At 50.6% G+C, this 13,640-nt stretch overlaps 2 protein-coding genes across 6 annotated transcripts in view; one reads left to right on the top strand and one right to left on the bottom strand.

Moving 5' to 3' along the window:
* The window catches only part of LOC149365715 (uncharacterized), a 41,130-nt gene extending 29,361 nt beyond the window's left edge, over positions 1 to 11,769 (bottom strand). The window contains exon 1 of one of the 2 annotated variants that reach the window (XM_089545449.1): positions 11,447 to 11,769. The gene's annotated coding sequence lies outside the window, so the exon portion shown is untranslated. The remainder of the gene's footprint in view (positions 1 to 11,446) is intronic. The other variant, XM_089545442.1, reaches the window with a different exon arrangement.
* Positions 1 to 13,640, top strand: part of LOC149365714 (putative RNA-binding protein 46) — a 378,374-nt gene that overhangs the window by 325,774 nt on the left and 38,960 nt on the right. For 3 of the 4 annotated variants that reach the window (XM_089545399.1, XM_089545390.1, XM_089545406.1), the window contains exons 2-3: positions 1,534 to 2,419; positions 6,058 to 6,333. In XM_089545399.1, the coding sequence (XP_089401525.1) occupies positions 1,534 to 2,419; positions 6,058 to 6,333 (1,162 nt within the window). The remainder of the gene's footprint in view (positions 1 to 1,533; positions 2,420 to 6,057; positions 6,334 to 13,640) is intronic. The other variant, XM_089545416.1, reaches the window with a different exon arrangement.

Below are 13,640 nucleotides of genomic sequence, written 5' to 3'. Positions count from 1 at the left end.
TCCAGTAGGCGCTGAGGGCTCTCTTCTATGCGCAGCCTAGTTTTCTCCGTAACCTCGCGGACTGCGGCCTGGAGTCCATCGACGCAGGATCTCACGTTCTGTAACTTCTCCGCCCAGTGAATCACTGCGTCATCAGCACTGCGCTTCTTACCCCTGAGTCAGGTAGCTGTACGAAAACAAACAGGCCGTCTAGTTCCTCGACTGTTAGTTAAGATCTCCACTGGGAGGCCACGGCCCGGAGTCAAGATAGAATTTTTGAAATTGCAGAAGCAGATCGTATTGAAACGGGAATACAGCCCACTGCAGATAAAACGCGTTTGTCGTGGACGGGATAATCGTTCATACTGTTTCGGGTCGAAAAAAAAAATCGCACATTGAAAGGCTTGATGCCGAAGCAGTTGTTATCCCCGTTGTCGAGCTAACTGGCTCGCGTTTTGACAATTTAGAAGGATCTATAGCTCTGAACTGCAGCTATGTGAATGATCTCTAACCGGCTCTGTCCGCTTTTATCCAATTGTTTGCTGGCTGCTCTATTATTTAGTAGTTGTTTAAGCTGACTAGGCAAACAAGGAGTTTTAATATTGAAAGGTACCGATGCGATGTGGCACAAGGAAAGCCCCTTCAGGCTGTCCTTGTATATTTGTGCGTTTCCGCCATTGGCACTTAATTTTCGAAGCGGGCTCCAGCTAGTCTACCAATCGGTCTGTCATATTAAAAAGGTGAGTGTGACGCGGGAAAAAAAATAAATAAGAGGGGAAGAAAATGATACGTCGCGTCGCGAGGCCCCGTACTTTTTGTCATTAATCCTCCATCTCTTCTATCTACTCTCACGCCCGTTTCCCCTAGCCCCCTCTTCTCCCATTCCTCGTCATCCACGTCCGCTTTGTCTATACTGTTTATCTACGGCCTAGGTTATCTCTCTTATCTGGCTGCCGTAGCGGCCCGGTTTAAAAACCACCCACCTCTCCTTATCGGCTTGGGCTCGTTCCTCTTATCGTGCCTGTTCTGTTACACCCACCCCGTGACCTTTACCTCATCGCCTGCTCCCTTCCCCTCTCGCCGCCAGGTCCGCAGCGGTTGCGTATGGCAGCGCTGCTCCTCGCCTCTGAATCCCCCCCAGCTCTTCTCCCGTTCTCCCAGGCCTACGTGTGTAGAGAGAGGATTGCCGGCCCGCGAAACATCGGTCTTCTACGGGAAGGGGAGGCGGTGTGTGAGAGTGAAAGAGAGGAAGAGAAAGCGGACGTAACAGTGTAAGCACGCTGCGAGAGAGACGGAGAGAGAACGCGCACGGAACTGCTCGGCAGAGCGGACGCGGGCAGGAGGATCACTCGCCGTCGTAACACAGTCCGCGGTGCACCGTGCCGCGCGGTCGTCGGTGTTGGCGGAAGGCGTGTTCCCTTGCCGTAGTTCTGCGCGGAGATGCGCTCGGCCGGTGGGCGCGTGCGAGGCTCAGCGGAGCTGTCCCGTCTGCGTAATCGTCGTACCCGCTGAAACAACAACCGCCCTTCTTCCTCGACCACGCTGCTTCTGCAGGAGTCCCGAGCACCAGCAGTACGTGGAGTGGTTCGAGTCGTCTCCAGTGGCCGTCTACGGCGGCGACGTGCCGTGCCCCCCTCACTGGGTGACGCCGCGGCTACTGGCGCCCACAGAGCGCCCGATACGAAACACCGGCGCCGCCGTCATGGACCGCACGGACAGACCGGCTAGAGGTACAGACCGCAACTCTCGGCCTCCTCAGACGCCCACCTCGAGCCCGCCTACGGCCGCTCCGTTGGACAGACAGCAGCGCATCGTCGCCTTCCTGGACCGCACGGGCTACCCCATGGTCCAGGACAATGGACAGCGGAGGTGCGGACCTCCGCCCTCCTGGAGCGGGGGTCCGCCGCCCAAGGGCTGCGAAGTGTTCGTCGGCAAGCTGCCCCGGGATGTGTACGAGGACGAACTGGTGCCGTTCCTGGAGCGTGCCGGGACGCTCTACGAGGTTCGGCTCATGATGGACTTTGCCGGCTCGAACCGGGGCTACGCGTTCGCCACCTACTCGTGCCGCGAGGAGGCCAAGCGCGCCGTGCGCGATCTGAACGGCCGGGAGATCCGACCGCGTCGCCCGGTGGGCGTGTGCCACTCAGTGGACAACTGCCGCCTCTTCGTGGGCGGCATCCCGCGGGACAAGAGTCGCGAAGATGTGCTCGAGGAGATGCAGCGCGTCACGGAGAACGTGGTGGACGTGATCCTGTACCGCAACGCGGCGGACAAGCGGCGCAACCGGGGCTTCGCGTTCGTCGAGTACTCGGACCACAAGGCGGCCGCCGTGGCCCGCCGCCGCATGATCCCGGGACGCATGACCCTGTGGGGAGGCTGCGAGGTGGCCGTGGACTGGGCGCAGCCGGAGCCCCTGGTGGACGAGGAGACCATGGAGTCGGTGAGTGCGGATATGCTCTCCCTGTGTTCCTTCGGCAGGACGAGGTTGGGACACTGGGCTGTAGTCTCAATTGTTGGAGCATCACAATCTTAACTCAGTAGTTCGGCTTTATTTCAGTGAAGCTTGGCAAGTATTTCATGTCCAACATTATTGGACAAAACATTTGAAAATTGGAAAATCGTGAGATACTGTTACGAAAATATTCAAGGTAATGGTTCATACTTCTGATAATTAGCATAATCTTTAAAGCATTTCCATTGATCGCATAGAACAGTTAAAGACTGCCATGAAAACCTATGGGGAACGCTTTTGACGATAACAAGAACGTTAATAAAAAAAATGCAAAACTGCCGTCGGCTGATATGCAGGTATATTGATTCTTATATAGTGAAATCTTACATTAATGGAAAAAATTGTGTTCATCAACGGTTTCTCGCTCAAAAATGATTTTGTCCAGAATTGTTCGGGTTTTAGTGCATACTGATCTAAACGGGTATTATATCGCGTGATAGTACAGGAGGATACTGTGGAGTCGGTGATGATTTCGCTCGGCGTTTCGTTTGGAAAAACGAGGTTGCGATATTGGGCTATTGTTTAGCGCTTCGTCACGAACTCAAACGAGCCGCTCCTCCAGACCACCGCGTCGAGCAATTCTTCCCCTTTGATCAGTCCCCCGAATCTGCTAGTGTTAAATCGCAAGGAGTGAAAAGCGCACTTGCCTTCGGGAGCTTCGGTAAATCGAAATGTTTGTTAATGCGTGAAATGAGTCGTACGGTTACATTTTTTTTTTACAACCCTGTTCGGTTTATACCATATCCACTCATATACGTCCGTCAACTGAGGTGCAAAGGTGCGCACCCGTGCAGCGGTCAATCTGTCCCTGCTCTGCACCTGTGCTTAACCTGTGCACTGCCACGACTTTGCCGGCCGTCGTGAAATAGACCAACGCTTCTCTTACAGCTGCGGCTGCGTTGCATGGACTTCAATGTGAGCATACCAATACTTCGCCAGCAGGGTCGAGATGGACCGAGATAATCGCGGTCTAAGTGGATAGGTCTCCGTCCTCGCCGCTCAATGCCGGCGACTGCGCGCATCGACCGTCCAGATGCGATCGCTTCGCGGCCCGAGCTCTTTCGACACGCGTCCGCAGTGTCAAGCGCGGCGCACCTCCGCTGTCCAGCTTGTAATGTCGTTTAGTGTCTAACAAACGCTTGAGCTCTCACTTTAGCGCCTTCCTTCCGAATAAAGGCACGCGCGCTAAGGCAGGCAGCCTTCGGCTTTTCCCTGACATTGTGTGGTATATAATATATACTGTATTGTATGGCATGGTATTGTATGGTATGATCAGAGTTCCGTATTAATTTAGACCACCACATGTTTTTTCTTTCCCTTTTTTTTTAACGAGCCCTAACATCGCACAGCACACGGTCGTCGCTTGAGTTTCGCCTTGATCGAAATGCGGCCTTCGGTGGTGCTCGGCTCAGCAGCCGAAGACCACTGGTTCCTGACCCGAGCACTTTAAATGTGATCCTTCATGATAGTGCCGATTATTAAATATATTCGATACCTGGTTGCCGCTGCTACGATACAGGTGGAAGCTGGGAGATAAGGCGAGCATGAGCGACCTCGCCGCTGTCCATAATTGGAACTTTTATCTTTTATTATGTTCCTACCCGTAGAGGCAAAATTGCTCCGTCCGAATGAACTACAATGATTTTTGCTCCTGCCTGCGTATCAGTGCAGTGCGAGGAGGCTTATGAAGTGATTATTCTCTGCCGGTGATAAAATCAGTTCCCACTGTGATAACGACAAAGGTTTCTAGTAATTAGCCCTCATCTATCGCATCACACGTCGCTGCGGCTTATGGTGTGGAATTTATGTTCAGTTTCACCTTTTTCAAGCGTTCTTTCTATTCTCTTTGGTATTCACCTTGCTGGTATCGAGAAAAAAAAAACAAGAAAAAGAAATGGGGTGTTAATATGTGATGTCTGCTTGCGAGCTTTGCTAACACGGCCTCTTGGAACAATCATCCCATCGTTATGAGTCACCAGTCGTTCCATACAGCGTGGCCCATTGATAGTCGAACTCTGTCTTGTGCATACATTTATTGCGGCGACAGCTTTTACAGAGAAGATAAGCGCCAGATAGTGCACCCCAAAGGAAAACTCTGGCGTTCGCCTGCTGAGGCTAGGCTCCTGTGTGTGTGTGTGGGGGGGGGGGGGGGGGGGAGGGGGGGTAACGTATTCATTACTATCGCTACTACGTCCCAAAGGCTAGCGGAACAAAAAAAAAAAAAATTCACGGGGACACCTCATTCCATTGTGTTGTCAGTATGATAGCATTAGCAGCTGTTGACGTTCTACTAGCGCGTGATTATGGTAAACTGAGTTCCCTTTCGACGACGGATAACTCCATATCCAATTTAACCGGACACCTGCGTACACTTGCTGCCATTGGAATTTTCTTTTGTTGTCTAAAGCTGCACGCCATGGTTTAGCTTTGCAATCGGGTGTTCACCCTGTGTACTGCCACCTGCTAGAGTTTCCCACCTAGCACGCGGTACTGAAAATAAACAGATAAAAAATGCTTGTCACCGCCTAGAGTGAGCCAGCGAATTTGACATTTGAGGCTCGAGGCATCTGACACGCGCCAAAGAAAGGAGGAAAAGAAATCGGAGCACGTCTCTGCGAATGGTCCTTTGCTTCGCGAACCTCTCCTACCGCTCTCGTCACGATTTGACGTCACGACCACACGAAATGTAAAACGGATCGAAACTCAACAAAACAAAAGGGACCCCTGTTCATTTACACCGCGCCATCGGAACTGCTCTCATCCTGTTCGCTCCGCGCAACGGCGTGATTTCCAAGAATCCCGGATAGTTTTCTCGCCAGCAGCGACTGAATGAAGAAAATCTATGGGGAGGTTAAAGCGGCTTATGTGGAGGGCAATGCGTCAGCGTGTGGGCTCCGATTTCGGGAGAGATTTGTGTTGTTATAGAATTCATTCACAGCAGTGGCAATTTAAGTTTCGCTTTGGTAGATTTCTTCGTTGCAGGTTTCCCTACTCTTCGAAGGCCATTCCAATTCTTCTAGTTCTATTTCGAATTTCAGTTCCAGTTGTAAATCTTTGAATTTCAATCCCATTTTTCCAATTCTGATTATAATTCCACTGAGAAATTTTTCAGGTGCCGCGGCGCACCTGTGCGCTCTGCGATTCCTAATTGTGTGACGTCACGTAACCTCACCACCCTGTTCACTGCACACGGACATATGTTAGAAAGGGGTTATGAAAAGAAAGAAAAACACAGATGGACGCCGGGTTTTAGCCCGGGTTATGGCACTTGGCGGCTGACCCGAAAGACGCGGGTTCGATCCCAGCCGCGGTGGTCGAATTTCGATAGAGGCGAAATTCTAGAGTCCCGTGTACTGTGCGATGCTAGTGCTCGTTGAAGAACCGCAGGTAGTCCAAATTTCCGGAGCCCTTCACTACGGCGTTCCTCATTGCCCGAGTCGCTTTGGGACGTAAGATGGGACGCCGGGGTTTCGTTCGCAGGGCCGTTCTAATGCTAACGCATCATTAAAATGCGATGGACCCCACCTTGCCTGTTCCCAGTGCTTCCTCTTTTTTTTTCCCCCCAGGGTAATGGGCGCCGCCACCGGCGGCGGCGAAGGCGCAGACGTGCGCGTCCAAGTCTAGGGCAGCGGCGCTCGAGTGGCGCGAGCAACCCCCCGCTCCCCGAACAAATGTGGCCTGGGCAGCAGCAGCGATTTCTACCAGAGGAAACCATAGACAAGGTCCGTTCCCCAGGAAGTCCCCAGCAGCAGCGATTTCTACCAGAGGAAACCATAGACAAGGTCCGTTCCCCAAGAAGTCCCCAGCAGCAGCGATTTCCACCAGAGGAAACCATAGACAAGGTCCGTTCCCCACGAAGCCGTAGTCGTTGAGCACCTTATTGTGCGCAGGGCGCAGGTGATGATATCCGTGCTCCAAACCTGCCCTTATCCCCTCCACCAATCGTCATGGTGTGGTGGTTAATCCGGTTAATCCGTGGTTGATCCCTTTTTCCCATGACAGCCTCCTCTGATGTCACGCTAGAGCATGCAATGAGATTAATCCCCAACTGGTCAACACCACTGAGTGGAGGACATCCTGTGGAAGGCATTAGCCACTGTGTTCTTGAATTGTACTTGACCTGCATGCCAGCCCCATTTTATTGATAATGAGGATGATTTTGCAGTGCAAGAACAGCTTTGCCATAAACTGCTATGGCTTAAAGTGTTTTAGTGAACCTCCTTTCCCTTGTTTGTTCATGTAAGTTATGTACATTGTAGGGTCTGCCACTAGGTGGCATTTTTTCCGCAGAAGTACTTCTGATGTCGAGACGATTTTCAGATCACTGTGAATTTTCTGCGTTCAAGCTGGAAATTCAGCGTGTGCGGTGTTACCTGTTCCGGTTGCGCGCCAAACTGCTGTCATCTACAGCACAAACTGTACGGCTGGTGGTAACATAAGATCAGCACCAAGTTTACCGCTATCCACCTCATCACGGTCGTCTTGCTCTTTATCCGCTGTGAACTGTAGTTCATTGCTATAGTGATTGCGTGCGTTTGGATGCATTAACCTAATCCCTAACACGTCCGCATGCTTTATTATAAACGTAGATGTTGTGATATTCCAAGTTAGGCTGATTGGGGGAAAAAGTATAAACAGGATTTTAGACTTTTGTGATTGGCTGGCGGAATAAACCGATGTGTAGTGCCGTTCAAGCCGCGCAGGACACGCGACATCGATTCGCCGCGAATCCAGGCCATGGCGGCTTCATTTCGGCACAAGGCGCCAATCTGCTGTGCGATGTCATACCATCCATACCATACGATACCACATCATACCATAATTTCTACCATACCATAGCATGCACCGTACCGTACCGGAGTCTCTAGGCGATACTTTCTTGTATCGGACTTCACCCCATCCAAAGTACGCTTAGAAGGTGGGGCGGTGGGCGAGGAAAGAATCCCATACATGCTAGGGGGAAAAAAGTGAACGGAAAGAACGGGGAAAGGGTTGACGTTCGGCCGCGGCCGGTTTATTGCAGGGAATCGCGCGCTTATCTCTGGGGCCTTACAGGTTTATGGCCTGTTCGTGGCTGCAAGCCCGGCTTACCTTCTGTTTGTTGTGCGTCTAGATAAGGGGCACGCGACGCTGACGAGCGGTCCCCCCACTTCCTTTCCCCCAAGCTGAGGTCGTCACGAACGAGTGGGAAGTGACGTCACGTGGGAGGGGGAAGTGACGTCACGTGGGAGTGTGAAGTGACGTCACGTGACAGTGAGAAGTGACGTCACGAACGAGTGGGAAGTGACGTCACGTGAGAGTGGAAGTGACGTCACGAACGAGTGGGAGAGAGTGTGCTGTCGCAGACGGGGACAGATGAATGTAGCAGGAGAACGCGTTCGCACGGCAGGATTGGCAGACTTCCTCGTTCTATCATCAGCCTTACCAACCAACGAGCAATTGCTTGTCGAAGCGTTGACCTGGTTGCTGAGGGTATCTCCTGCACTGCGCGACCGACCAGGACTGGGCATCGTGTAATGTTGTGTGGACGCAGGCACCCGATCATATCGCCCTTTGAGTTCTTTTGATGCTTTCGTATATAGTATGTGTACAACGCGTTGTCAAAATATTTTCCCATTCTGAAACACCCACTCCTGCCAACGGCTTGGCATTCAGGCTGGCAGTGAGGGAGATAGGGAATGAGGGAATAGAGAGAAGCGTTAAAATTGCCCACCGAATGTCTCTCTAGACTGCTAACCATATAAAAATTCTCTATAGGCAGTTTTTAGTCTTATTATGAATTATGTTGCCTTAATTATAGATATTTCTTTTTGTCTATTCATAGACTATAGGAAAAACTGCAGTAAAAGTGTATGACTATAAATACGAGGTCTGTTAGAAAAGTATCCGACTTCATTTTTTTTTTTTTTGCGAACACCTGATGAATATGAAACAAGCGCGCTTACAGCAGCCGACCTTGAACCCTCGTGCGCATGCACGAATTTTTTCCCGCCTGCCGATAGCGTCAGTCGCTGGGAAGCAGCGTTTGAGTGAGGCAGTGCTCTCGTCGGTTTTTTGTTGCAAGGAAAATGGCGGAGCGAGAGGAGCAGCGCTACTACCTCAAATTTTGCCAGAAACTTGGCGATAGCCAAGTGGAAACCATTCGAAATGTTTAGACGGCTTTCGGTGATGATGCTATGAGCAGCACACAGATTAAGCAGTGGTGCAACTGGTTTAAAAACGGCCGCACATCTGTGGAGAGAGAGCCACGCTCCGGTCGGCCATCAACATGCCTAAATTACTAGGTAATTGCCGAAGTGAACGCTGTGGTGATGCGGGACTGTTGTGTGACTATCCGAGAAATAGCGGAAAAGGTGGATATCAGCAATTTTTCTGCACATTCCATTATCACCGAAGATTTGGCCATGGAGAGAGTTGCGGCGAAATTCGTGCCGAAGCTGCTGACGGTGGAGAAAAAGCAGCTCGTGTTGAAGTCTCACAGGAGATGCTGGATTTCACAAACAGTTACCCTGACTTCACCGACGCCGTAATCACTAGTGACGAGTCTTGGGTGTACGGGTACGACCCGGAAACCAAATCCCAGTCGTCACAGAAGACGCATTCCACGTCACCAAGACCAAAGAAGGCCCGCCAAGTGCGCAGCAATGTCAAAGTTTTTCTGACTGCTTTTTTGACTCCCTCTGTGCGGCACACCACGAGTACGCTCCCCACAGGATCAGAGAATGACTAAAGAGTACTACAGGGATGTCCTCCATCGCCTACGCGGTGCTGTGCGGCGCAAGAGACCGGAATTGAGGTCAACAAGAAATTGGCGCATCCCTCGCGGCATTGCTCCTGCACATTCCTCGCATTTGATTCAGACTTTTCTGGCGAAAAACCAGACTCCTGTAGTTCAACAGGCTCCTTACTCTCCTGATATGTCCCCCTACGACTTCTGGCTGTTTCCTAAAATCAAGAGGCCATTGAAAGGAGCGCGATTTCAGAAAAGAAAGGACATTATGGCTGCAACGACAGGAGAGCTAAATTCCATTCCGAAAAGGGCCTTTTCGGAATACTTCCAACAATGGCAGCACCGCTGGGAGATGTATATGGAGCCCCAAGGGGACTACTCTGAAGGTTATTAGGTTTCTAACGCTCCAGTTATGCCAGTTTTTTTTCTTCGGCCAAAGGTCGGATACTTTTCTAACAGACCTCGTATATAGATTATCTATGGACTGGCTATGGGATTTGTATTGCCTGCAGGCTAGTCTCAAGGATTTGTCTATAGGCAGTCTATAGACTTTATAGACAGAAGTCTGTGGCGAGTCTATTGACTGCCCAAATATATTTTTGCAAGGGAAGGGCGCGAGCAATGACTCCTTGTTGTATTTAAAAACGGTGCATGGAACAGCGAACTGAACTTACACTTCCTCTATTGATTAGGATCGATCATTGATGAAAATTATTGGCCTTATTTGTCATCACTGTTGAAATGAATGATTTGTAGATTAACTAATTGTGTTTGGTTACTCACGTTACGCGCAAAAGGAAGTAAAAACGGAATGTTTCGCGCATGCCAGCATATGTAAGGGAAATAATGCTTTCCTTATCGTGGTGCAATAGCAAGGGAGGGTACTTGAGAACTGGAGTCGTCTAGGTAAGTTGATAACAGACAGGCGGTCAGAAAATATCGCCAGGCTAAAAGCTTTCACAAAAAAAAAACTAGAAAATAGCGATAGAGGCAGTAACCTAAACATTTATCGCGTAGTAAACGTCGCCTTACTGTACGCTACGTCGCGATCTATTATAAGAACGTCACGAAATGCAAAAGGCGCCCGTGTGCTGTGTCTTTCCTGTGATCAGCCGGAGTTCTCGAGCACGCTCGAACGTCGGGAGCGTTCAGCCAGATCTCATTGTATTGAAGCGATCGCTTCACTCTGCTGGGTAAAGCCGGGTATCGCCGTGTGGGCAAAATGACCTTTGGGAGAGCTGCGGGGGCTCTGGTATGACGTCACGGCAGGACGCGTATATGAGCATAACCCTGGCAGGTGGGGCCCAGAGAGAAATCTATACGGCAGGTGGGCTACCTAGGTGACGTGACCTTAAGGAGTCATCACAACCTGACCACAGGATAGTGAGCAAACTGCCCACTATGGCAGGTGGCAATCGTTGTTTCCGTGCCCTGTAAAAAAAATATACTGGGCGTACCAGCTAACTTGAACCAAGATTTAAAAAAAAAACCTAAGCGTTCTTCAGAACAAATCGCATGGATGTTGTTTGGGTTTATCTAAAGCTATACAGTACCATTTTTTTGCTCGAGCAATAAGTCAAGATAAATAAATGAACTTTCTAAACATAACTTGAAACGTTTAGGGGTCAATAAGAATGTTGTGGAGCTGCACAAATATTGTCCAACCCCTGCACTTCCAACGAGATAGACTTAGCGTGGCCGTTTTTGTTCGGGAAAAACGAAAGCCCGCGGAGTTTAAAAAAATACCACGTGACAGCGCGCTCCGTGCGCCGAATGCGCCGCGATAGATCTCTAGATCGATCTCTGTCCCCGTAACAACGCGTCGCTCGTCGAGTACTGGCGTTCATGGCGCCGGGCGTCAGCCGCGAACGCTGGTGAAATTGGCTCGCTAGAAAAAATGGCGGCGTGTTCGACGTATTGAAGTCTTCTTGCCGCGTGGGCATTTAAATACCGTAGAGGACAGTTCAGATATATATTTGGAACTAGTTGAATGCTGACCGTTTCCGACACGGTATCCCTAGGGCGAAAAAAAAACGCAAAGGACGGGAGGAATCGGCGCACTCGGCACAGCGGCAACGTCCTTGCTTTGGGTCCTTTGTGCAAACTTTTTGCTGTTGCTTTGTGTGTTTTCACCATACAGCTCTCCCGTCGGAGACGTTTACGCATGTATAGCAGAAAGCGTAGTTGAGTCTAAATTACAGACGACCTTGGAGTAAATCACTTACCTGGCCAGCGTGGGTGGCAGAACGCCTGCGTAGGCGATTCAACTATCTTCGAATACTGCTGCGCACGTCCTGCGCGGTTTGTTAATGCTCCGAACAAATTCGAATGGAGATCGCGGTTTTTGGACGTGTCCTTCTGGCTCTGCCATTCTGGGGACTCCGGGTCTCTCACTCGGTGTATCGATATTATGCTGTTACTGTCCTCGACTCCCGCTTCCAACCGATCACGGGGGATGGCTGCGTTTCCAGATCGCGTTGGGCCGCTGACCACAAGGACGCGGTGATGATCGGCCGCGTTTCGGTGGAGGCGAGATGCTAAAGGCGCCCGTGTGCTGTGCAATGTCAGTGCATGTTCAAGATATCCAGGTTTCCGAAATTATTCTGGAGATCTCCGCTACGGCACCTCTTTCTTCCTTTCTTCTCTCACTCCCTCCTTTATCCCTTCCCTTAGGGCGCCGTTCAGGTGTCCACCGAGATGTGAGGCAGCTACTGCGTCGTTTTCGTTTCCTGAAACCAATTTTGAAAACCAATTTTTGAGTAAGGAAAGTATAGAATTCGTCTCGGCGTCCGTTTATAAAATGACGGTCGTGTATAGGGGCGTCCTCAGTCGCATAGATTGCGTGGGTATAGACCTCTTGCATTGCCCAGGGGGCGCTGCGAAAATGGTGCTAAAGAGCGCCCTCTATCCTCGGCTGGGTAGTACCGGGCTCTGGCGTCTGCTTCGGAAAGCACGTTGGCAGTATGGACCCGCGACTTTCGCTTGTGCTGTGTCATGGCCTACAGCGAATATCGGGCGCCGAAGATTTTTTCAGGGCTGGCACGCTGTGTAAAGGGAAGAAATTATGCAACGCCAAGCACGTGCACTCTGTTCAAGAAATAAGCGGCGAAGTTTCAACGCGGTGTCATTCGCAAGTGAAGAGAGTCGCGTACGAAGTTGAACTTCAGATAAGGTCTGCACGCTTCGAGATTCAAGCGGACCAACGCGATGAAATGCTTGCAATATATGAATTCGCAGCAGTTCTAAACAGACATGTATACGGGACTGCTCGAGCGCACGACGGTACACGCCGCGCCAGCAGCGGTCTTTCAGCATGCCACGAAACGGTGGGCCTCCTGCAGTCTTTCTTGACTGCATCTCGCTAAACAAGTAGTCATGCCTGCCTTGTAGTAGCCGCCATCTGTTCCTTCAGCACATGCTAACATGATGCAATCCATATATGAGCTCGCAGCCGAATAACGCTGCAGCGCGAGCTCGTGCGCTGCGCGCGTGATGTCGTTTTCTTGATGTAGCTTTTCATCCTTAAAACGACATCGCTCGAACACGTTCGCTGTTATCAGTGATGCCGCGCTGCCACATATGTGCTGGTTTGAGGTCGACAATGTGCACATTTCACTCTCGACGCTGGGCTGCTCGTAGTGCGTAGCGAATTCGGACCTAATCAACCCGCCCATTTGTGGTCATTTGCACGCACCCGGCCACCTAACCACGTTGCACCAGAAGAATTGTCTCAATTGTCGCAGTGGCCGGGTCTTTAGTCGTGAATCACCAGCCATGCCTGCTGATTTGTCGATTTGCCTTAATAGTGATTATCTGAAGTGAGATGTTGACATGGCATATGAATTATACCATGCATTTTTTTGCGCTCTTTGCTGTGTTGTGCATTCCCTTGATATGATCTCTGAATTATGCTGTTCGTTTCTCACTTTTTGCTGCTTGCTCTGTTGTGCATTCCCTACTGTTCGGTGATTGTCATCGTACACTTTTTGCTGCTTTGTGCTTGCTTGGTCCAACTGCTTATGTAGGGATCTACTAGACAAGTTGTGTTGTAGAATGCATAAATTCTCATTCTACGCCTGCATATGCGGCTGCTCGCTACATATACATTTTTTGAGAGAGGTAAGCGCCAAAAGAACACGAACACAAGGAGGATGAGGCCGGCTGTAGACTGCGGGGAAGATTGTAGGTACATATGCGGGATGACTGGCCGAATTGTTTTTCTCGTTACCCACAAAGTGGCGACTGCATATCCTGATGGTCGGCACTGCATCCCACGGTTTGCCGTCCGGACTGCATGTGCAAAAAGAACGAATTTCAGCAACGCGGATAACCAAACAAACATACAGCACAACGCGAAGGTTCGCTTACTCAGTGCGTCGAACTGCAGCTATCCAGCGCGTCCGGCGCTCCGCTTCGTGA

This window comes from Amblyomma mixtum, chromosome 1 (assembly GCF_055824585.1).
Source record: "Amblyomma mixtum isolate Tamu chromosome 1, ASM5582458v1, whole genome shotgun sequence".
Lineage (NCBI taxonomy): Eukaryota > Metazoa > Arthropoda > Arachnida > Ixodida > Ixodidae > Amblyomma > Amblyomma mixtum.
The sequence above is the reverse complement of the archived record's forward strand: the minus strand, read 5'-3'. Positions and strand labels throughout refer to the sequence as shown.